The sequence below is a fragment of the Myxocyprinus asiaticus genome, chromosome 38 (assembly GCF_019703515.2).
Source record: "Myxocyprinus asiaticus isolate MX2 ecotype Aquarium Trade chromosome 38, UBuf_Myxa_2, whole genome shotgun sequence".
NCBI lineage: Eukaryota > Metazoa > Chordata > Actinopteri > Cypriniformes > Catostomidae > Myxocyprinus > Myxocyprinus asiaticus.
Genome location: NC_059381.1, coordinates 10,039,693 through 10,064,100, shown reverse-complemented (window position 1 = coordinate 10,064,100; position 24,408 = coordinate 10,039,693). Strand labels below are relative to the sequence as shown.

The 24,408-nt window shown below is 37.3% G+C and overlaps 2 protein-coding genes across 3 annotated transcripts in view; one reads left to right on the top strand and one right to left on the bottom strand.

Annotated features, from left to right (window-relative positions):
- The window catches only part of LOC127428408 (cytospin-A-like), a 45,689-nt gene extending 31,035 nt beyond the window's left edge, over positions 1 to 14,654 (bottom strand). Inside the window, 3 exon segments of the mRNA XM_051676759.1 lie at positions 138 to 282; positions 684 to 864; positions 14,479 to 14,654. Of these exon segments, the coding sequence (XP_051532719.1) occupies positions 138 to 282; positions 684 to 827 (289 nt within the window). The 5' untranslated portion in view covers positions 828 to 864; positions 14,479 to 14,654.
- Positions 14,655 to 17,153: 2,499 nt separating this feature from the next.
- Positions 17,154 to 21,327, top strand: LOC127428411 (protein SET-like). 2 transcript variants are annotated; one of them, XM_051676763.1, is made up of 8 exons: positions 17,154 to 17,389; positions 18,370 to 18,427; positions 18,528 to 18,670; positions 19,139 to 19,242; positions 19,328 to 19,441; positions 19,542 to 19,712; positions 19,796 to 19,931; positions 21,028 to 21,327. In XM_051676763.1, exons 1-8 carry the CDS (start codon positions 17,317 to 17,319, stop codon positions 21,030 to 21,032), a joined length of 804 nt encoding a protein of 267 aa, XP_051532723.1. In that variant the 5' UTR covers positions 17,154 to 17,316; the 3' UTR covers positions 21,033 to 21,327. The 2 variants fall into 2 exon arrangements, with proteins under 2 accessions (XP_051532723.1, XP_051532722.1); XM_051676762.1 differs by having other exon boundaries at positions 17,155 to 17,389; positions 19,796 to 19,936.
- The last annotated feature ends 3,081 nt before the right edge of the window (positions 21,328 to 24,408 follow it).

Below are 24,408 nucleotides of genomic sequence, written 5' to 3'. Positions count from 1 at the left end.
TTTCCATAAATACTGCAGAATGTGCAAATTTCATGCATGCCAACTAATAAGCAGGGATTTTTTTTAATACCACAAATTATGTAGCATTTTTGTAACATAAATATATGAAGGCAATGAATGGTAATGGTAAGCACTACCTGAGCTGGTCTTGGCCCTGGTCTCTGTGCTGCTAGTGCTCTGAGAAGAGGTTCCTCTCTTGTTTCTTGCTGTAGTGTTACTGTTGCTAACGGATACTCCTCCACTTCCTGCACTCACCGCTGGGAGATCATCATTGCTCTTTGCCTGGTGAGTATACAAGCACATTTAGTAAATAATTGCTACAGATCAATCACATTATACATATCCGGTAAAATAAAACACTCTTAGCGGATACTAGTCTCTACGTATTGATATGAACAAATATATTGATTAAAAAGTAATAAAACCGATTCATCCATAACCTGCTGAACAAAACAGCTTAAACCAGCCTAAAATGGTTTGCTGGCCTTAGCTGGTTTAAGATGGTCTTGCTGGTCACCCAGCCTGGCCAAACTGATGTCTAGCTAGCTTAGCTGGTCGGCCAGCTAAAACCAGTAAACCAAACCAGCCTGGAAAACCGGCTAAGACCAGCAAACCACCTTAGACTGGTTTATGGTGTTTTTTTCCAGTTATTGAGTAATTAATTAAAGTGAGCTTACTGGTACCTTAGATAGTTGGGCTGAACTCTGGGTTTTGTTTGCCATCTTGCCACCTGTGCCCATAATGTTGCTTCCCTCTGATCTGCCCGGGGCTTTAGTGCCCGCTGAGGTTCTTGAGGCGGCGGCCGTGGGCTTGGTCGCCTTTTTCATGCTTGGTTCCAAGTTCTTGATACATTTACAGCGTAATCTAAATAGAGAGAAACACAAGTAATTGAGTTAGATACAACGAGGAATAAGCTGAAAATTCTGAACTTAATGGACAAAACAAAACTCTGTTTTTGTTTACACAAGTAAATCAATATTGAACAACAATTTCTAAGGGCCCATTCCTCTAGAAAATGACAATGTAAAAAAAGCTTGCGAGTAATATGGAATGCAGTGCAAAGTAAACTTAGCCAAAAAAATATAATAAACCATTCCGACCATCTTTACAGCACAAAATTACATAAAAGAAACATGTAATCTTTTCCTCCAACATTTATATTTGTCATGTAGCATTAAATACAGTCATGCAGAGCTTTAATTTAAATATTTCATTACCTTACGCCAGCACTGGTTATTTTCCTGGGGGAACACATCATGTACAAGTCTATGTTCTTGCTCAGAGACGGTTTGAATGTAACATTAGAAACCCTAAGGATTTCTATTTATGCTGCCTCACATGCACTGTAAACTCAGACACTTTAGGGGAAAACAGTCATTGGCTAGCATTTGAATAAAGACAATACTGTATGATTGGAGGAGGGTCAGAAGGGGATGGAACTGCCTTTCTTATCACATCATCATGGGTGGAGGCCAGACCCGTTGGAAGAGCTGACCGATAGCATATAGCCTTAAAAGGCTTTAAGAGTCCAGAGCAGCAAGGCTAAGCCTGACTGAGGCAGCTGTACACAGGAAAAATGGAAACTGTTTGAAAACTGAAATGTTTATATGTTTCACAGCACTTGTGAGGAACACATTTTTTAAAATGTCCCCACAGGAATAGTAATACCTTTTAAAACCACATTTGTTGGGAACGTCCTCACTAATACAAGAATATTCATAGATAATATCTTACTATGGGGCCTGGGTAGCTCAGCGAGTAAAGACACTGACTACCACCCCTGGAGTCGTGAGTTCGAATCCAGGGCGTGCTGAGTGACTCCAGCCAGGTCTCCTAAGCAACCAAATTGGCCCGGTTGCTAGAGTGGGTAGAGTCACATAGGGTAACCTCCTCATAGTCGCTATAATGTGTGGTTCTCGCTCTCGGTGGGGCGCGTGGCGAGTTGAGCGTGGATGCCGTGAAGAATAGCGTGAAGCCTCCACACGCGCTATGTCTCCGCGGTAACACGCTCAACAAGCCACGTGATAAGATGTGCGGATTGACGGTCTCAGACGCAGAGGCAACTGAGATTCGTCCTCCGCCACCCGGATTGAGGGGAGTCACTACGCCACCACGAGGACTTAGTGCACTGGGAACTGGGCATTCCAAATTGGGGAGAAAAGGGGAGAACAAAATAAATAAATAAACCATAAAATGCCAAAAGGTTTCTGTAAGAGCAACATTAGGTTCTAGTAATTATAATTAGCTTAAATCAATCATGGGTTTACAACCCATTTTACTTCCACCTGAAAAATGTAGGGTGGAAATTAATTTTATCCATTGGCAATTGATTGGACAGTGAAAAGTGGGTGCTATCTGCGCTCTGCAATCGTGCCTAGAATCAGGGCCGATCTTTTTTGCAGCACACAGGGACTCACACATATACTGCTACTCTAATGAATGAGCGCTTTCTCAGCCCTTGAAGCATGACAGTGTGGCCTCTGGAGGGTGAGTTGTTGGCAATTCTAAATATTCATGTTTTTAAACTTTCAGACATGCTGTTATTCAGATGAATATGCAGGTTTGTTTTTAAAAATGTGTAAGAATTACATGTGTATGAATATTACGTTTTCTAGAGTCATTACGGTAGTAATTCTGACTCGCTGCACTGTGAGCACGGCAAACAGGTATAAAACAAATTAAACAACAAATAAACATGCATATCGAAATCTGAGTATACGTGATTTAATGCGAGTCATGACAATCAGACGTTGTGTTGAGTGATAGAGACTGTTTGAGCGATCAAGAGCACTTTCAGCTTCACTCCCTTCAATATGCTCACTCGCGGTGTCAATCAAACATGCGCGCTCTCCAGGTGCTCTCAATATCCATCAGTCACTCATCTCAGTGCTATTCTGTGAGGATCTCAATTTAAATCAGAGTGATGTTAGTCACATTACCACTAATCACAGCAATTACATTTCAACCATAACTGCACCACTTCTTCACGCATTTGCTTAATAATTAGTGATTTGTGTTACAGCAAGATGCCAAAGACAGTAAACAACTCAGATATTAATGACTTCTCACTGGAGCAGTTTTAGAGCTTGTAATGGAAATATTTTTATTATTTTTGAATGCATCTCTGCTGTGTGTGATGCTCTCATGATTTTTACTGCTTACCGGTATGTCACAATGACCTTTTGATATTGACAACAGAACTATTCATAATGGTTTCAAAACAAATGTTAGAAATTCACAATTAATGTAATTTTAATGTAATTTTGGTAACTTTATAAAAAGGTTTAATTAATTGTAATGTTAGTTAATAAAATTACAACTGTTTATTGTTAGTTCATGTTAGTTCATAGTGCATTAACTAATGTTAACTAATACAACTTTTGATTTTAAAAATGTAATAGTATATGTTGTAACTAAGGGGCCGTTTACATGACAACGTTTTCAACTCAAAACGGAAAACTTTTTATGCATTTTGGCTGTTCATTTACACGACAACGGCATTTTGGGGCCTGAAAACTCAAATTTTTGAAAACGGGTTTCAAAGTGCAAGGTTTTGAAAACGATGCTGTTATCGTCTCCGTTTAAACATACAAAAACGCAAATTTGTGAAAACGATGACGTCATGTGCACGTGTATTACGTGTTACATAAAGAATGATGGATTGATAGGCATCAATTTGAGATGTATAATTATCAATATGAATACTGGTGTCTGTGCAATTAACAATAATCAACATTTTATTCATTTGGAGTGTTTTGTATGGAGTGTAAACATTGTACAGTAGGCAGAACCTGCAATTTGAAAATCTTGAAATTAATGTATTAATGTATTTGTATTTTAAATGTTATTTATTTATTTACTTAATTTTATTTGATGTACCTTTACCCTGCAATTCATTCACCCACCGCTTATGTATATAGCCTATAGACAGAGATGTGATGCCATGTACAGAATTCAATGATATGCTTAGAATATGAAAACATGAGGCAGTGAAATTGCATGTTAGATCCAGTGTACACAAGACCTCTCTCTCCGTCAGAAGATATCCATATATCAGAGTTCTGTCTGATATCCAAAACCAGTCAACATCAACAGCTTGTTATGTTAACTTACTCTCCTACCAGCCCAAGAGTCAGCAGGGGGAATACAGAAGAAGGCAGGAAACAAAGTGATGGTAAAAATGAGCAGAGTTTATTGAATAATCTTGAGAGTTCAGTCGATAGGCATGTGCGCAAGTACTTCAAAACAATGCGTGAGACATTCAAAAGTACAATTATAATTATACAATGGCGGACTACAGGACTGTGTTTGTGCTGCTCAAGATTTTGAGTTTATTGACGGTTCTCCAGCAAAGTAATTATAGTAATAAAGCAACCTCATCATCCGTCCAGACAAAATTGCTTGATGCTTTCGCCATCTTCATTGTTTGTATTCAACGCTCTGTGGAAGAATGCTTATGTGCGCAGGCGCATAGTGTTTCTTTACAAATGACATCGCCAACTGCTGGCCTGGCATGCATAATACAGCGTTTTTAGTCATTTTGCGGATCCGTGTGAACGGGGATCGTTTTGACAACGTTGTCGTCTGTACGCAAAGCTTTTCAAAAACGCAAAAGAAAATCTTTTCCGTTTTTAGTACATCGTTGTCGTGTAAACGTACCCTAACGTTAAGTTAATTAGTTCATGTTAACTAGAGTAATGTTGTTAAATAATGTTTACTCACACAGCTGATGTTTAAATTTGTTAAATAACAAATGGAACCTTTTTGTAAAGTGTTACCGTAATTTAACTGTGTGGGGCATAAACATATAACTGCACAATATAACTTGCAAAAGTGTGGCAAAGAGCACTTTTTTAAAAAATCGGTATCGGACGATCTTAGTGTTTTTCTAAGCGAGACTGTATCGGCCTCAGATTTCCTGATCGGTGCACCACTAGTTGAAAAATAAGAGCGCTTGGTGACAGCGGGGAAAAAGTCAGAGGCGAAGCCTCTTTTTTGATGAAAGATTACTAAGACAAAGTATTTTGCACCAATGAGACACACACAATAAGACCAGGCATGTGTCAAGTATTTTTATTTCGTATTCTCAAATTTAACAAAAATACTAGACTTAGTAGTCCCATTTAGACGTCTGTGGGAGGTGTTCAAAATTAGCCATTTGAGTGTACAAGTCTGACTGCGTAATAACATGTTGAGGCAACTTTAAGAAATGCTAAAATGTTTCTATCTACATCTAAAACCAGTGACTCCAGTGCCCTTGCATGCTTAGTACTCTGACCTTTTTCTTTCCCTTATCCTGCCTCTCTTTGCAAATTTAAACCCTTCCAGACACTTTGATGCCAAACAGATGAGGCATGCCCGGATAGACACTAGCCTAAACACCCCTATATTTTCCCACAATGCTTTTAAGTTGATATGTTTGAAAAGGAATCAAAACAAGGTAGCTTACCACACCCAACAGCAGACCACAACTCATCATGGTGGTGATGTGATGTTTATTGATAGAACATTAGGCTATGCTGAAGTCCAAAGAGTCAACCAGTGCCCTAAAACACCCCCAAAGATTTAGTCTAAACATATAAGGTTTACTAGCTTAGCTGCTTTAACATTTACATTTATTCATTTGGCAGACGCTTTTATCCAAAGTGACTTACAAAAGAGGACAACATAAGCGAATCATCTTAAGGAGACAGTGGTATGAAAAGTGCCGTATTACAAAGTTTCACTAGCATCAGAATAGTATTCAAAACAGAATAAAGTGCAACAGGAATTTTTTTTTTTTTTTAACTGGTTAAGTGCTCATGGAAAAGATGTGTTTTTAGTCATTTTTTGAAGACAGAGAGTGAGTCAGCTTCACGGATGGAGTTGGGAAGGTCGTTCCACCAACGTGGTATGATGAAGCTGAAAGTCCGGGAAAGTGTTTTGGTGCCTCTTTGTGTTGGTACAACAAGGCGACGTTCCTTAGCCGACCGCAGGCTTCTAGTGGGCGCGTAGCTCTGCATAAATGATTTTAGGTATGCTGGAGCAGACCCAGTGACTGTTCTGTATTCCAGCATCAGAGCCTTGAATTTGATACGTGCATCAACCAGCAGCCAGTGGAGAGAGACAAGGAGTGGTGTAACGTGCTCTCTTAGGTTCATTAAGGACCAGACGTGCTGCTGCATTCTGGATCATTTGCAGGGGTCTAATTGCACATGCAGGGAGGCCTGCAATGAGAGCATTACAGTAGTCCAGTCTAGTTATGACACTGGACAAGCAGTTGTGTGGTATGTTCAGAGAGGAAGGGTCTTATCTTCCTGATATTGTAGTGTGTAAATCTACATGATCTTGTGGTCTTTGAGATGTTTAACCCAGCAGATATCCAAAATAATAAACACTAATTAATAGTTGCATGCAGGTGCATAGGACACAGACAACGTAGTTAATAGGATCGAACACTGTCCTATAACGATTGACACTCGGCAGTAAAATGCTCTGGTTAATCAAGGTTAGCTGCACTCCCACTTCCCAGTTGATAGCTCATTGCAGCCAACTTTCTACCAAACCTTAAATGTTCCACTCAGACTTCCAGTGTTCACTATATTCACTACACTACTGCCTACTGGGTATTCGCATAAAGCTAAGCACTTTGAACCACACTGCCACTATACTTCAACACAATATTTATGAACACGATTCTTAAAATCCACCCACTAACGACACAGAGCTTCAAACATGCAGGACCACATAAGCAAATCCATATCTATGTTCAGGAGAGCACACTACCAGTACTCTTAACTAATTCTGCAGTTTATATTTTTTATTTTATACAGTGCATCATATGCAAATTGTCATACACATTTACCAAAATGTGCACAATGCGCAGTATACACAAGAGCATATAGTGCTAGATGACCTTACATATCCGATGTGCCGAATTACTCAGAAGTCATTTCTGTCAAGATTCTTAATGCCTGTTTTGATATATTATTTGTCAGGATGTCTAAAGTTAAGACTATTTTACACAAAATTGGACTTAAATGGCAGAATAACTACACTGGTGGCCAAAAGTTTGGAATAATGTACAGATTTTGCTCTTATGGAAAGAAATTGGTACTTTTATTCACCAAAGTTGCATTCAACTGATCACAATGTATAGTCAGGACATTAATAATGTGAAAAATTACTATTACAATTTGAAAAAAACTACTTCAAAGAGTTCTCATCAAAAAATCCTCCACATGCAGCAATGAAAGCTTTGCCAGATCCTTGGCATTCTAGCTGTCAATTTGTCCAGATACTCAGGTGACATTTCACCCCACGCTTCCTGTAGCACTTGCCATAGATGTGGATGTCTCCACAAAAGCTCAATGGGGTTAAGATCCATAACACTCTTTTCCAATTATCTGTTGTCCAATGTCTGCGTTTCTTTGCCCACTCTAACTTTTTCTTTTTGTTTTTCTGTTTCAAAAGTGGCTTTTTCTTTGCAATTCTTCCCATAAGGCCAGCACCCCCGAGTCTTCTCTTTACTGTTGTACATGAAACTGGTGTTGAGCGGGTAGAATTCAATGAAGCTGTCAGCTGAGGACATGTAAGGCGTCTATTTCTCAAACTAGAGACTCTGATGTACTTATCCTCTTGTTTAGTTGTACATCTGGGCCTTCCACATCTCTTTCTGTCCTTGTTAGAGCCAGTTGTCCTTTGTCTTTGAAGACTGTAGTGTACACCTTTGTATGAAATCTTCAGTTTTTTGGCAATTTCAAGCATTGTATAGCCTTCATTCCTCAAAACAATGATTGACTGACGAGTTTCTAAAGAAAGCGTTTTTTTTTTTTTTTTTTTTTTTTTGCCATTTTTGACCTAATATTGACCTTAAGACATGGCAGTCTATTGCATACTGTGGCAACTCAAAAACAAACACAAAGACAATGTTAAGCTTCATTTAATGAGCCAAATAGCTTTCAACTGTGTTTGATATAATGGCAAGTGATTTTCTAGTACCAAATTAGCAATTTATCATGATTACTCAAGGATAAGGTGTTGGAGTGATGGCTGCTGGAAATGGGGCCTGTCTAGATTTGATCAAAAATGACTTTTTTCAAATAGTGATGGTGCTGTTTTTTACATCAGTAATATCCTGACTATACTTTGTGATCAGTTGAATGCCACTTTGGTGAATTAAAGTACCAATTTCGTTCCGAAACAGCAAAATCTGTACATCATTCCAAACTTTTGGCCACTAGTGTATTTCTGAGATAACTGGATGCAACTCACCTAATTAAACATGCAACATGATGAGGTTATGCAACAACTACTGTTTGAAAAGTTTATTGCTGCATAATACATACACTTTCACATTCTAATTTTAAAAAAGTACTCACTGCACAGTATACAGTGAGCAGTACTCTAGTATTCCATTCCGTACATGGCCCATTTCAGGTAACAGAAAAACCTTGATGAAAGCCAATGTAATCGGAGCTGTGTATAGGACACTCATGTTATTAAGTACTAAAAACAACAGATTTAATATTTCCACCAAGACTGAATCATATAATCATATAACACTTACTCTAGGACTCACTCTCAAAACAAGTCTGGCCATTGGCCAATGGGAAGCAAGGTATATATAATAAGGTTATAGAAAATGACCTTTTCAAAGCTGTTTCCGTTTAAAGGAGGGATGGGTCTCTTGGGATCAATGGTCATTCCAGGTGCATAAAGCCCCTGAGCACCTGTTCAGACCGTGATTCTCAACACAGATGTCCAAACAAAACAGCATGCTGCATAGAGATAGACTGGATACACAACTTTACATGCACAATAGTCAAATGAAAGTAAAATAAAAACCCAAGCCACAAAGGCACAGAATGCAATAACTTTTGGAATAAAAGCTTTAAATGTGATAAAGGCCAAAAGGTGAGTAAGTTTGCATTCCTGGAAATTACTGTCAGTCAGTACTTTTCTATTGTAAAATAGTGGGCAAATATTGCATGTTTAGTTAGATACTTGCATCTTACATAGCACTAACATTTTAAATCTGAACTGCATATCTGATTAATTAATAAATAAAAACCTACATTTCAAAATTCAAGTTTCAATATTCCAACAAGGCACATTGCCTTTGTCTGATAATCATGTCCAAACTCATTCTTGTGTGGTCGGTTTGACTGTGGAAGTAACAATGTCTGACGGCGCTTTGAATATGTGCAAAATGGTGGAAAGTCATTTGGCTCATGTGTAGCGTACGGTGAGAAAACGTGTCCAATGCTGTGGATAAGCAAAAATAACTGGGCTGATAAAACGGACCCTGTTTCTAACTCAGAATACTCATTAGAAATGTGCGAAAAGAGAAATAGAAGTTAACAATCCTGAAAAGTTATCTCAAAAATCAAAAGCAGGGTGCTCAAGAAAAACAGATGTTGTTTTGTCCATGGAGTTCCATGTGGTAAAGATGTTGGGTCTGTTACCTCACCATCTGAAAGGAAGGCCAGTGAAGTTTGGCCTGTTTTTCCAACATTAGAAGGGAGCAGGGACTCCCTAGACCTCATGGGGAATAATAGGAAGCTTTTGAAAAATAAACAGCACTCTAAGAGGTTGGTTCTGGAGGGAGAGGAGGAGCCAAGAAGAATAAAACAACCCAGGAATCTCTGAAGGCCCACAAAAACAGTGACCACTCCTGATCTGGCAATCTGCTGGAACATGAGGGAGAGTAAATTATGACAGAATTTTCATTTTTGGGTGAACTATCCCTTTGCTATTCCAGAGCAAATACACATGCATCTAATGGAAATTCATTGCAGATCTGACACAGCAGCAGCTTGTTAATTGAGCATCAGTATGGAGGGAGTGGAGTGGTTGGGGGTTGGAATGGGTTTGTTTGGACAGTTGATTCCACACAGACATACTGAACATACTGCAATTTTTACTGCAGGAGGCTTTAAAATGCAAATATGCCAATAAAAACCCCAAAACAGCCCATGGTCAGGATGCACTATAGAATTCCAACTTTTAAAGGTTGTTACCTTTAAGTGAGACATCTGTGCAGGGCCTCAGCAATAAGTACTTTAAAAATAACTGCATGTACTCAGTTTAATCATTCCTCTGAGAGCTGTTAAACTGTGCTCAAGCAGAGTGCAGTCTGCACAAGAGAGATACAACTGGGTCAGTGTCTCTGTCTAATCCATCGGACGTCCCACTGAGTTTGCTGGCAGTTTTTCCGCCTGCCCGGCTAAAACAATTACAAATTGCCATTTTGACTGAAATGCTCATAGAAGGACAACAATTGAATATTGAAAAGCATCAGTATGTATGTGCTATAAGCAAAATGTTAAAGGCCTTTATTCCAAAAAAAAAAAAAAAAAAAAAAAAAAGAAAAAAAAAAAAAGGCATTTGGGTTTTGAATAATGTGAGTAAATAGTTTCATTTCAAAAACTATCAAAAAATCTACTCAGTTCACTAAATTAATATAGGTAACCCTCTACTGACACATTGGAGAAAGAATTGCCATTGGCTTGTAAATTTTAGTTTTTACTCTCCAAATTTTTGACGACATGTAAGCGTAATGTAACTGAAAACTGAAAAAGATATTAAGCAAACCAAAAAGGAAACATCTTCACATATATAAAGTATTCATTTATATATGACTCCAAAGGATATAGTTTTCGAGATTGTAAATTTTATTTCATATTTCGCTTTTTATCATTTCAATCACATTTTAGCTTTTTTCACAAGTTTGGAACATAATAATAAAAACTGAATTCCACATATAACAATAATTTAATACTTATATTATAAAAAGAATAATTTAAGAGCTACTTTATCAAAAGTACCTTGCAAAAATATTAGGTTTTGTAAAAAAAACAAAACAAAAAAAAAAACCTGCATTAATGCTGCATATTTTTCAAATTCTTCAATATTTACAATGTTTGTTGAAGTTAAAATATTTAATAATGTATGATTGTCACTTTAAATAAAAAATAAATAAATTTTGTTACATGTTTCTTTGGATGCACTTGTACAATAAAGTATTTACATTGATATCTATAACAAGCACTAAACATTTCACACTTCAATTTAAAAGCTCACCATTCACACATACTGTGGAATAATTGTCTAATTTTTTCAGAGAACCCCCCAAATTAAAAAAGACTCCAATTTTTCATAAATAATATTGTACGTGTTTATAATCTTATGATAAACAGAAATTAAAGAGGAAAAAACTTTTTTTTGTTGTCCTAAATTTGTTAACATGTAATTCTAGTTCTGTTCAATCTACCTCACTTTTAAAAGTCTCATTTTATTCCACTAGATGGCAGTAAGCACTAGAAAAGTTTTTTTCTCCATCACATTCCGTCACAATATACAATCTGAAATGTAGGTGGCGCTTTAACGCATTTTAGCCCACATAGATGCGCTCGTCCATAGACATTCAGTCTTATGTTCAGTTCAAGCATCACCCTCGTTGATTCATTGAATATCTTAGCCTCTGAGTGGACAAGAAGCTCAATATAGGTGTCATTAGGAAGCTAAGATCCCCCCCCCCTTTTAATATCAATAGTCAAAAACTTTTTTGAGTTTTTTTTTTGCATGCTTTTCCTTTTGGATGACATATTTTGTTCTGGACATCTAAGATATCACATTGGATTTTTCAGCCAAGCAAGCTCACAGACCTAAGGTAAAAGCATATATAACAATGTTGGCTATTTGAGGCTTACAGCAGCAGTTATTGGAGCATAAATTAGACATATTTGATGACTTACAAAAATCATATTTCACTGTGATTCTTTTGAAAATCTTTTAAACTGTGGTATAAGGGCAACAACATTAATGTGCAGTCACATTGCCGTGAATGAGAGCTTTCATTTGATATATGACTTACCATTTAGATGCTATGTGAAGTACTTTTACTTTTATATAAATATTTCTACCCCATTACCTCTGGGGGCCGCTAATTTTCAACACAAATGTTTTGAGGTTATTTTGTTATTTTAAGTAATACAAATGCAGAAGTGACCTCTGAAAAGTTCAGATTCTAAGCTTTCAAATGATACCTCATTTGCCTGACTATACTTGAATGTTTTAAGCGTAAACTTTTTTTGTGATATAGCGAGTTTAAGGGGTTTAACTGGCAGCTCTGCAAGCAAATGTTTACGGTTGAATTAGTGCATCGCACATTAACAAGAAAGAAGTTGCACGGTGCGATGTATGATTAGAATTAATATTTCTTTTTTACTTTTTGATCACCAACAGACTGTAAATAACAGAAAGGATTAAAAGAGACATGAAATGAAAATGGATTGTGTGGATCTCGTCTCTGGACACAAAATTCACAGAACGAGCGAAAAAGAAACTTTTACCTGCATAATATGTATTGACTTACGTGTGCAAATATTTATTGTACAAGTTCTCAAATTCAAATCTACCAGCTCTTGAGTTTCGCAACATATTTACCTTCTAACAGATGTCCAACAGGCATATTACTGGTCTGTAGCCATGCTGTAAAATGGAGTTCTGTTGTGAAAACTGTCCGTGGAAAAGTTTAAGCACAATAAGAGTTGACGTCGCTAAATACAATGTTAATGTAACTATGGCATATCACGGCTCAACTAAAGCAATGGTGACAGCGTGATCACGACACCTTAGGACCCACTGTAGCCAAAAAAAGGTAAATTTCCTTCAGAATTTGTGCTCACGAGACATAGCACACAGGCTAAATCCAGTAAAAGGCAGCTTTTTATTCAGTAAAAGAATCGCTGTGCTTAAGTTCTTCCCCACTACATAACTCAATCACTAGTGAGTGAAATCTGCACCTTTACTAGCCAGTGGCTAATAACAAACATATTTTAGTCGCATATATTAGTACGAAGTTTGGTTGCATATGTGAGTGATTTACTCATAAATATCAGCTAACACATATAGCTAACTGATATTGGCATTATATTCATGCTGTATAGCCTTAGTGAAACTGGCTCCCCCTGCGGAGCCTGGTTTCTACCAAGGTTTTTTTTTTTTCTCTCCAATAACTAACATCTTATGGAGTTTTGGGTTCCTTGCTACAGTTGACTTTGGCTTGCTCTCTGGGAGACTAAAGACAAATAATTTTAAGGCATGATTTTCAATTACATTTTTTAATGAGGATATTTAAGACATTACAGCATAATTTTCTGTAAAGCTTCTTTGAAACAGTGTGTACTGTGCAAAGCACTATACAAATAAAAATGACTTGACTAAATAATGACAAGAGTTTTCATTTTTAGGTGAACTATCCCTTATTTTATGTGAAACTGACCATTATAAATGTGTTTCTTTATAAATCACATGAAATTATTAAAGTCAACAAAAAACGTCATTCGCAACCCATTTTAATTTTGCAATCTGAAACATTTATGAGTGAAACAGGATATTCAATGAGAAAGAAAAATGTAGAAAGGGATTTGATTTCATCCATCAGGAACTGAAGTTAAAACTGACATGCTGAATCTTGGCAGTTCCAACGTATGACTAACCAAATCTGAATCTGAAAGCAATGAAAATGACAGATTAATCTCTAACGGACCAAGAAAAATATTCCTCAGGTGCCGTTCCCCTAAAAACAGATTTTTAAAACAGAATCTGAAAAGTAATTATGAAAACCTCACATACTCCATAGACTCTGATTCAAGGTATTACTTTTTCCGGCAGAAATGCCTAAACTCAATTAAAGAACCTAAACAAAGCCCTCCTCCGACTCCCATCAGATTTATTACATTAAACATATCTATTATAATCATTCTGGCCAATCTGACATGACCTTATGCAATGGGGGTTTGATATTATCCATATTCAACCCTGAAGCACTCCACAAAATGTTTCGGATGTTTGGGAACATTGTGTTGACTGGAATGTTCTGCTGCCTGCTACAATCCAATTCAAAGTAGTTCATCAAAAACTATGGGTGACAGCCTAGACTTAGAAGAACCTATTCCAAACAAATGTAAAGGAAATCACCTGTCATTACTGACACATTCTGGAGATGTAGTGTGGATTAATGTAAAGTGAATTGCAACTGATACATTTGACAGAAGAATAAAAACACATACCAAGTAAATATAATGAAAGATTTACCAAATGGAGTCAATGCATACAAGCTTCTAATTGCCTTCAATATTAAATATGCATCATTTTAACTATCAGTGACACTGCTGGCAAACTCCTGAGTTGTTTGCATTTTCATTATTAGAAACGTTCGAGCTCCTTTTATGGCAAGACTAACAACTCAGCAAACTGAAACAATGTAACTGATGACATCGAACCCCGATAACGAGTGGTCATTCATTCAAGGTACATTGTTACGATACCGACATTCCATTTCGAAAACAAAAGTTCGAAACGCTCCTTGAGGGCCTGAGGCGTTCTTTGCCGACAGTTCCGTCCACAATCAAGCCAAAGGGACACAATTCAAAAGAATAATCGACAACACCGATAAAAAAAGAGAACAATAACTTCACAATTATATTTTACCTTGTGCTCCTCGGAGAACTTCTTAAGATGCATCCGAATTAACATGAGCTATTGTTTTCATTGCAGAAAAGGAATGGCATTCATCTTGTAGAAAATCTCAGATGCCCCGAAATCCCAGCAATTGAGTGATGGTAGTATTTCCCCGTCCCCTGCCAAGCCAAAACCTATACCGTTGTGAAGCTGGAAACAACTGTGTGTAACACATTTTTTGTTCTTCTTCCAGTTAATGGAGACATTTTTCAAAATAAAAGTCTGAAGCGTTCGCGTGTCGTGGTGACTTCGGACATATTCTGATTTTGCTCGAAAGGATAGTCCACCCAAAAATGGAAATTCTGTCATCATTTACTCATCCTCATGTTATTTCAAACCTGTATTGCTTTTCTTCTTCTTCGGTGACACACACAAGGATATGTTAGGCAGAATGACAGCCTCAGTCACCGTTTACTTTCATTGTATGGAAAAAAGATGTAATGAATAGTGACTAGGACTAATACACTGCCTGACATCTCCTTTTGTGTTTCCCAGAAGAAGAAGAAAAAAAAAAAGTCATATGGGATGGGAACAATATGAGTGTGAGTAAATAAACAGAGATGTTTTTTTTTTTTTATTTTTTTTTTTTTATTTTTTTTTTTTGATGAACTATAACTTTAAGAATGAAGGCTATAACATCTCTTCACTCAAAAAAAGAAAGACAGACAGACAGACAGATAGATAGATGTTGTTTAAAGCCGAGAAAAGAAATAGAGAGTATTTTTGGAAGTTGCTAGCTTTGTTATTTGTAAGTTTTGAAATGTGTATTTTTTGACAAAATTGCTTTTTGACAAATATGGTAGATGCATAACGGTTCAATTAATTATGGCCACGATAACAAAGGTTGCAGAACCTAATTAATTGTAAGGTAAATGAAAAATGTATGCGTTCAACTCAAACTTTTACTTTAAAAAACGCGCCGCTCCCTGTCGTTTCTAATTTTCTACTTTCTGGCTTCACAAAGTTACTCGAGTGACGTATGTGTTTGGAAACGCATAGGTTACAGCCGCACACTGAACTTGTTTTGTTTGTTATATCGATTATAAGTTATTTTAAAATGTAAAACATATATCCACATATAGAAATACACATTTAAAATAATCGGTCAATCCAACTCTTGAGTTGCAATTTTTGTCTTCTGCATCCGTGCAGGTTTATGAATGCATATATTAATCATGTTTCAAAGTATCTGCCAATGATTTTAACAACTTTTAATGAAAAGTTAGTTGAGATGAAAAGCTTTTCAGTATAGAAGTGTACATAATGTACACCAGCTTGTGTTCACCAGGTAAAATGAGTCAGTCTTTACCTGAATATTGTTAAAATAAAAATGCATGTCTTGTTCTCAAGCATATTTTAATCATTATATTGGTCTAGGCTGTGGATATGATTGGTTTTAAAGCTTAAATATGAAATATAAAGAATCACTTAAGAATGTAACTGTGGGCTGGAGGTTTTTAAGATAAGTAAACATCTATTCAGAAATGAAAGCAACAGGGTAAAGAGACAGTACAACAAAAGACTGGTAGTCTCAGTATAATTTCTTTAGAAAGTCTTTATCCTATCACTCCACAGTATGCTTGCTAGCATGTAGAGGCCCAGTTCTACTCCTACACCTTTAAGAAGAGTGGCAACGCATTTACAAGTATTTTACTATTAACCATTTTTTTTTTTTGTGACATTCTCATTGAAATTATGCTCTAAATCTAATCAGAAAATAAAATGAATGAGTGATATTTCACTGCAGTTCCTCTATGGCACTTCCAGTCAAGTTGGATAGTATACTTCTATACAACGTTCCAGCCTTTCTTTTTTAATTGGGGGTACATTTTAACACATTCTACTCGACGCTCTCAAATCTCTCCAGGAGGAAGCATGGCTCCTTTCACAAGATTTATCTTGTAAAACAGGTGATCGCAAGATTTAGGAAAGAGATTGATTTAAAATGTGTTTTTTGTAACATTGAAATTGAAAGCATTGTGCACCTTTTCTTTGACTGTGTCTATACAAAACTGTTCTTGTGTGATTTAGAGTATTTTATTAGGGTGAATACTGCTATTGATATACATTTAAGGGAAAATAGATGCTTTATTTTATTTTGCCAGTAGTAGTTTGGTATATTATAAATGTATTGCTAATTTGTGGAAAATGTTTCATTCATAAATGTAAATGGACATCACAAAAAAAAAAAAAACTCATTTTACACATTTCAAGATAGAGTTAGGTCGATAATTTGATACATTTAACAGGAGAAAAAAAACCCCAGCAAATCCAGAAAGAGTGTGAATTTCTGTAAAGCCTTAAATCTTACTTTTTGAATATTATTATATACCTTGTATATGTTATAATGTATCACCTTCTATACTTTGTACATTTAAAATAGTCAATATACACTTTTTGAGTTTTTTTATTATTATTATTTTATTTATTTTAGTTGTTATTGTTCTAAATGTGACTTTTGCTGTAACATTGTACTTATCACAGCAATAAAAACATTTTTTTAAAATTAAAAATAGAAAAACCATGGCTCCTTTATTCTCCTAAAGCGCGCTCTCGGGACGGCCGATGGTGGCGCGCATGCGAGCACAGCACAGTAGCGGCGGGTGTCAGAAAAGAGGAGGCGCGTGGTGTGATGCGCATCTCACATTTGAGTGTGTGTGTTGTAAGTGTGGAGGGGAAGCGCAACACACGTTGTGATATTCGCACTTCTTAACTGAGCAACAAACAGCTTTATTTTGCCCCTTCTTTCGCTTTCCTCGAGTTTTTGTTTCGGGAGCAAGAAGGCAAATCCTCGGCTGTGGGGGAATAATGTCGGCATCGGCGGCGAAAGTGAGCCGAAAGGAGCAGAACTCGAATCACGACGGAGCGGACGAGACCTCGGGTAAAGTAATGGCGGCCTCCTTGCGCACCGCCATTTTCAAGAACTTGCACCTTTTGCGTTTAAAGCACGAATCCCCGTTTTAACTAGTTACTCTGCATGTATTTCAGTTCTAAAGACAAGCCCGAGTCCGTACCCGTTGATTCCACGAAAAGTAGATTTTTGCGCGGCAATGTAAGCAAAAGGATGTCGCGCGCACCGGAGGCCGTGATGATTCGTCGCGCGTCGGCTTCATTGTGCCACTCGCGACGAACACGGGGCTTGCGCTGAGTTCGATGTAATAAAATTGCACATTTCTCAGTGGGGCTTCATTATTACTTCTAACGTATATGCTGTTTTGGAAAGTCCGAAACGAATGTGTTTAATTGTGTGCTGTATGGAGCCCATGTTGTGTGCTAATAAGCTAACTGGTTATTGTGTCTCCCCCCGCCATCACGAGCTATTCCCGCATGTGTCACCGAACCACGCTGCTTTAGAAATCACTTGTAGAAGTGCTGCTTTCATGGTGCTCGGATTAACGTCTGCTATTTGACGGCTAATGCACGTACAGGAGATGCGTTGTACATTTGGAAGAAGGTAAAATGGCTTAGCGTGTGGCCTCCTCGTGCGTTTAAACCTCGCGGCCTTGCGCAGCAGCTGCTGAAACAGGACCGGATTGAGCTGGTCGACCGATACACCTAGTGTTTGCGCCGTTTTCACTTTTGTTTCAGTTATTAGTTTCAATTAGATCCGAATGGCCCGAATCATGTTACTTTGTTTATATTCGATTATTGATTAATACAGCGTTTTTACGTTGTTTCTTCATATTGTTTTTTATTTTTTTTTAGGATTTTGGAAAGTCGAGCTTTTCTATTAGATATAAATTGATTTTGCATGCACTTGCAACTATGTGCAGTATTGCATGTAACTGCTTTTTGTGTGATTTTAAATGCATTGTGCGGTACATAGTGTGTTATTAATATTTTGGTTTTATTACATTTTAGAAAAAGAGCAACAGGAGGCAATTGAACACATCGATGAAGTACAAAATGAAATTGACAGGTAACCTACAACTTTTGCCAGTGCTCTTAAAGGATTTACTGTGTGTTGTATGCAGTAAATGCATTTCTTTTCATTATGGCTTTTTGTTGTTGTTCTACAGATTAAACGAACAGGCGAGTGAGGAAATTTTAAAAGTAGAGCAGAAGTATAATAAACTACGTCAGCCATTCTTCCAGAAGAGATCAGAACTCATAGCCAAAATTCCAAACTTCTGGGTCACAACATTCGTCAACCATCCACAAGGTGAGAGAAATAATAGAACTTAATATAAAAACTCAGATATAACGTTAATAGAACAATAAATTGATAATGAATACACAATTTATAGGGGCAATGGTGGCTCAGCGGTTAAGGCTCTGGGTTACTGATCAGAAGGTCAGGAGTTCAAGCCCCAGCACCACCAAAATGCCACTGTTGGGCCCTTGAGCAAGGCCCTTGACCCTATCTGCTCCAGGGGCGCCGTATCATGGCTGACCCTGCACTCTGACCCCAGCTTAGCTGGGATATGTGAAAAAAAATAATTTCACTGTATATGTGCAAATGCATAATGTGATAAATATAATTATAAAAATTATAAATTATTACAATGTTAAACATCCATAGATCAACTGATGTTACACTTGTGATGTGACTTCTGTATGTTAGTACTATTTTCATTTAATATTGTGCATGGACTATTTTACATTTTTTGTTTTTTTACTTAACTTTTAGTCTCAGCCTTGCTCGGTGAGGAGGATGAAGAAACACTTCATTATCTTACCAGAGTGGAGGTCACAGAGTTTGAAGACATCAAATCAGGTTACAGAATAGATTTTGTAAGTATCCGTTATTGTCTGGTCAAGTTTGAAAAGCAATTTCAAGTCAAGTCTGAAACTGACCAGTTTTATGCTATCTCGGCAGTACTTCGATGAAAATCCATACTTCGAAAACAAAGTCCTTTCAAAAGAGTTCCACTTGAATGAGAGTGGGGACCCGTCTTCAAAATCCACTGAAATTAAATGGAAGGCTGGAAAGGCAGGTTCACATTCATTTCTACCCAGAACACCCATTTAAATCTCTTTCAGTTTAATGCAGATCTGTTTGGATTTCAATTAACTGACTGCGTATGATCCAGGACCTGACAAAGCGTGCTGGACAGACACCGAACAAGGCAGGGAAGAAAAGGCAACATGAAGAACCAGAGAGCTTCTTCACCTGGTTCACTGATCACTCTGATGCTGGGGCTGATGAACTCGGGGAGGTCATAAAGGATGACATCTGGCCCAACCCTTTGCAATACTACCTGGTATGAAGTTTAATTGATAGGCCTGAAGAAAAACCCGCAGTAATGCAAGTGAGAACATGCATTTAACTTCTCGTTTTGCTCAGGTCCCTGATATGGACGAAGAAGAGGGTGAAGGTGAGGATGACGACGATGAAGATGAGGAGGGCTTGGAGGACATTGATGAAGAGGGTGATGAAGATGAGGGAGAGGAAGATGAAGAGGAGGATGATGGAGAAGATGGTGAGGTGAGAGAATTTCAAATTAAGCCGTCAAGGGAAATGAGTACAACTGCTGCAAAGTGTTAACATTTATGTTAGAACATTAACAAATATTTATTAGGCAAACTGGCCCTCAGGATAAAAAACAACCCAATGTTTTATGAGTTAGTTCAAGTTTTTACATTATGCTTCGTTCAAATGGTTTAAGCTACAGTTATACCAGTAAAAATTGCCAAATTATTCAGAATGTTGGGATCGTAATTTTACTTAAGTATGATTTCAATGCAGTTTGTACTTTTAAATGTTTTGTACATTGTTCTTAATGGTAAATCAACTTCCTCACATTTGTTAATAGAACACGGATACAAAATTTGTACAATATCAAACAAATACAGTATAGTGTGGTGTCAAGACTGAGCAAATAGGCATTGATTTGAAGTAGTGTAACAGAAGGTTTGACAAAACATTTAAGTATTTAAATTAGGACTGTGGATTTAACACGTTAATTCAGTGTGATTTTGTGTGTGTGTGTATATAATATATATATATATATATATATATATATATATATATATATATATATATATATAACGCGTTCAAAAAATGTACACAATTAATCGTGCCCCGACCGTAATAAGAAATATTCCTACCATCGGCAATTCAACCTTGAAGTACCACCTGTTTTGTCCAGGGGGCAGTAAGCGTAACTTTAGCTGCATAGGCAATGCGCATCTAGTAGGCTTCTGTTTAATAATAATATTGAAATAAACAAAATATTGGATTCTAAAACCACTTTTTGTATTGTCTTATCAATGCTTTACTTGTATGCCACAATGTAATGTGTTTTAAGTATCTGAATTGTTTTTATTTGATATATTTTGTTATGTATTGAATTTTTGTTATTTGAGGAGCTTTCTCAGCAAATATTTATATATGTGATTAATTAATCAGCATACCATGCAGTTAATTTGATTAAAAGTTTTAATCGATTGACAGCCCTTATTTAAATTCTAGTGATGCATGCACCAATTAGTACTTGTATTTATTAACTTCAGAAACTGCCATGGATAAATACACCAAAACTTGAATTAAAGTGAGTTTTTTCCTCTCTCTTTCAGGATGATGGTGAGGATGACTAGTGGCTGATAAGGACATTTTCCAACACTTGCATACCTGTTCTTTCCTTTTTGAAGTCACCCTCCAACCATGGGAGCAAAATGCTTTGTTTTAAATTTTTATTTTTTGTGCTCCATCTTCTGTCCTACTGAAGCCTCTCCTGTCCTGACCATGTCTAAAACCCAATTAATTCCCTGGACATACAATACCTGCATTGGAAAACTAGTGGCATCTCGTTGCTGTAGCCTCTTGCGTCATCTTTAATTACAATCTCCAAAAACAAATACAAAATATTAACAATCTGCACGTTGTCCTCTGTAGCTTAAACTGAAGTAAATAGCAGTTTATATATATTAAATTTTTTTTTTCTGTGAATGGTTGTGAGTTAAAGTAATAAGCCATGGTGCAGTGATGATCTAATCATAGCGTACATACCTAGCCACATTTCTTTTTTATATATATATATTCTTTAATGCAGAGGTGGGCCCCAAAGAGTTGACACTGTTTTTCCTATGTGATAATGTTTGACAAAAGGAAAGCACCAGCTAGATCCTGTCACCTCTTGTAAATGTTTTTGGGGTCAATATCAGGGTATGGCAGTTATTATTGTTGACAGTTCAATGGGGTCGGGTGGGGCGAGTGGGCATTTGACACATCAACATTTGGGTTTATGTTGACTGAATTTTCATTGTAATGTTTTACAGACACCCATGAGGTTTGAACCATTTTTAATAAAAACAAAACGTAAAAAAAAAAAGAACTTCCTCTTGTAATTTTGAGCTTGGCATATTAAAGGATTATTTAAAATGAGATAATAAAGCCTGTAGAATCTTACAAGAGTTTTACAATTGGTCTTTTCTCCACCTGTTGTCTTTATTGGAGATACACACCTGGGACTCATTTATTGCACCCCAAAATTTCCAAGTTTTATATACAAGTAATATAATTTTTTTATTTTTTATGATTTGCTTTGCTCTAAAGTATTTAATCAGCTAGGTATTACTTTAAACTTGCCACTGTGATAACATAGTCTGAGGTTTTTTCTGGAGACATTTGTGTATCTATTCAGTCTATTTATTCGAAGGTTTGGTACTTATACTTAAATGTACAGTGTGTATATATATATATATATATTTATAATGGTTAAATCCTTCTCTAGCAGTCATTAATAACTTGAAACTAATCTAGTTATCATGAATTATTACAGATGCTTGTACATTTATGAATTGCATCTTTTCAAAATTTTGGTACCTAACATACATAGTAATATATATATACACAATCAGAATGAGCTTTATTGCCAAGTATGCTTACACATACAAGGAATTTGTCTTGGTGACAGATGCTTCTAGTGCACAAACAATACAAGACAGATAAAAAAAATAAAAAGCAAATAGAAAATATAAGTATATATAGAAATACACAATAAGACTATATATATATATATATATATACAGGTGCATCTCAAAAAATTTGAATATCGTGGAAAAGCCTTTTTTTTGTAATCTTGATGATTATGGCTTACAGTTCATGGAAATCAAAAATCCAGTATCTCAAAATATTAGAATAATGAATTTATCATACAGAAATGTCAACCATCTGAAAAGTATGTTAATTTATGCACTCAATACTTGGTCGGGGTTCCTTTTGCACGAATTACTGCAAACAATTTTTGCTCAATGGTCCGAAGTCCTCTTTTCAAATGAAAGTAAATTTTGCATTTAATTTGGAAATCAAGGCCCAGAGTCTGGAGGAAGATTGGAGAGGCACAGAATCCAAGTTGCTTGAAGTCCAGTGTGAAGTTTCCACAGTCAGTGATGATTTGGGGTGCCATGTCATCTGCTGGTGTTGGTCCACTGTGTTTTCTCAAGTCGAGAGTCAATGCAGCCATCTACCATGAGATTCTAGAGCACTTCATGCTTCCATCTGCTGACAAGCTTTATATAATAATTAATAATAATTTTCTTTATTTATCACACATTATACATTTGCACATATACGGTGAAATTCTTCTTTTTCACATATCCCAGCTAGGCTGGGGTCAGAGTGCAGGGTCAGCCATGATACGGCGCCCCTGGAGCAGATAGGGTTAAGGGCCTTGCTCAAGGGCCCAACAGTGGCATCTTGGCAGTGCTGGGGCTTGAACCCCCGACCTTCTGATCAGTAACCCAGAGCCTTAACCGCTGAGCTACCACTGCCCTGCTGAGCTACCACTGCCCTATGGAGATGCTGATTTCCTTTTCCAGCAGGACTTGGCACCTGCCCACAGCGCAAAACTACTAGTAACTTGTTTGCTGACCATGGTGTTACTGTGCTTGATTGGCCAGCCAACTCGCCTGACCTGAACCCCATAGAGAATCTATGGGGTATTGTCAAGAGAAAAATGAGAGACACCAGACCCAACAATACAGATGAGCTGAAGGCCACTGTCAAAGCAACCTGGGCTTCCATAACACCTCAGCAGTGCCACAGGCTGATTGCCTCCATGCCACGCTGCATTGATGCAGTAATTCGTGCAATTACTGATTGCCTCCATGCCCCCCCCCCACACACACACAAGATGCCGCCCTGGGCAACTGCTGATATAAGTATGTACAAATAAAAGTCTGTTATATACAGATGCCATGCAAGGGAATGTAATGGTAGAAGAGGTAGGATATGTTGGATAAATATAAATAGACTAAGCTGTGTATTGCACATAATTATTGCTCAATTGGGCAGTTTTAACTGTTCATGAGATGGATAGCCTGAGGGAAAAAACTTCTTGTGCCTGATAGTTCTGGTGCTCAGTGCTCTTTAGCACTGGCCAGAAGGCAACAGTTCAAAAAGGTAGTGGGCTGGGTGAGTGGGGTCCAGAATGATTTTTACAGCCCTTTTCCTCGGTCTGGAAGTGTACAGTTCTTGAAGGGAGGGCAGGGAGCAACCAATAATCCACTCAGCAGTCTGAACTGTCCTTTGTAGTCTTCTGATATCCGATATCATAGCTGAACCAAACCAGACAGTTATTGAAGTGCAGAGGACAGACTCAGTGACTGCTGAGTAGAATTGTATCAGCAGTGCCTGTGGCAGGTTGAACTTCCTCAACTGGTGAAGGAAGTGCAACCTCTGCCGGGCCTTTTTCACAGTGGAGTCAATGTGGGTCTCACACTTCAGGTCCTGTGAGATGGTAGAGCCCAGGAACCTGAATGACTCCACTGCTGCCACAGTGCTGTTCAGATTGGTTAGTTTACCTCCTAAAGTCCAATAATCATCTCCACTGTTTTGAGCGTGTTCACCTCCAGGTTGTTTTGACTGCACCAGACAGCCAGCTGTTCATCCTCCCTTCTGTATGAAGACTCATCGTCATCCTGGATGAGGCCGATGACAGTAGTGTCGTCTGCAAA

What these genes read in the sequence shown, in the direction of transcription:
- LOC127428411 (XM_051676762.1), top strand. Translation starts at nt 17,317, where the DNA reads ATGTCGGCATCGGCGGCGAAAGTGAGCCGAAAGGAGCAGAACTCGAAT. An exon ending in CAGGTTACAGAATAGATTTT is followed by an intron (nt 19,243 to 19,327) that starts GTAAGTATCCGT and finishes CTATCTCGGCAG; the next exon opens with TACTTCGATGAAAATCCATA. An exon ending in ACCCTTTGCAATACTACCTG is followed by an intron (nt 19,713 to 19,795) that starts GTATGAAGTTTA and finishes CGTTTTGCTCAG; the next exon opens with GTCCCTGATATGGACGAAGA.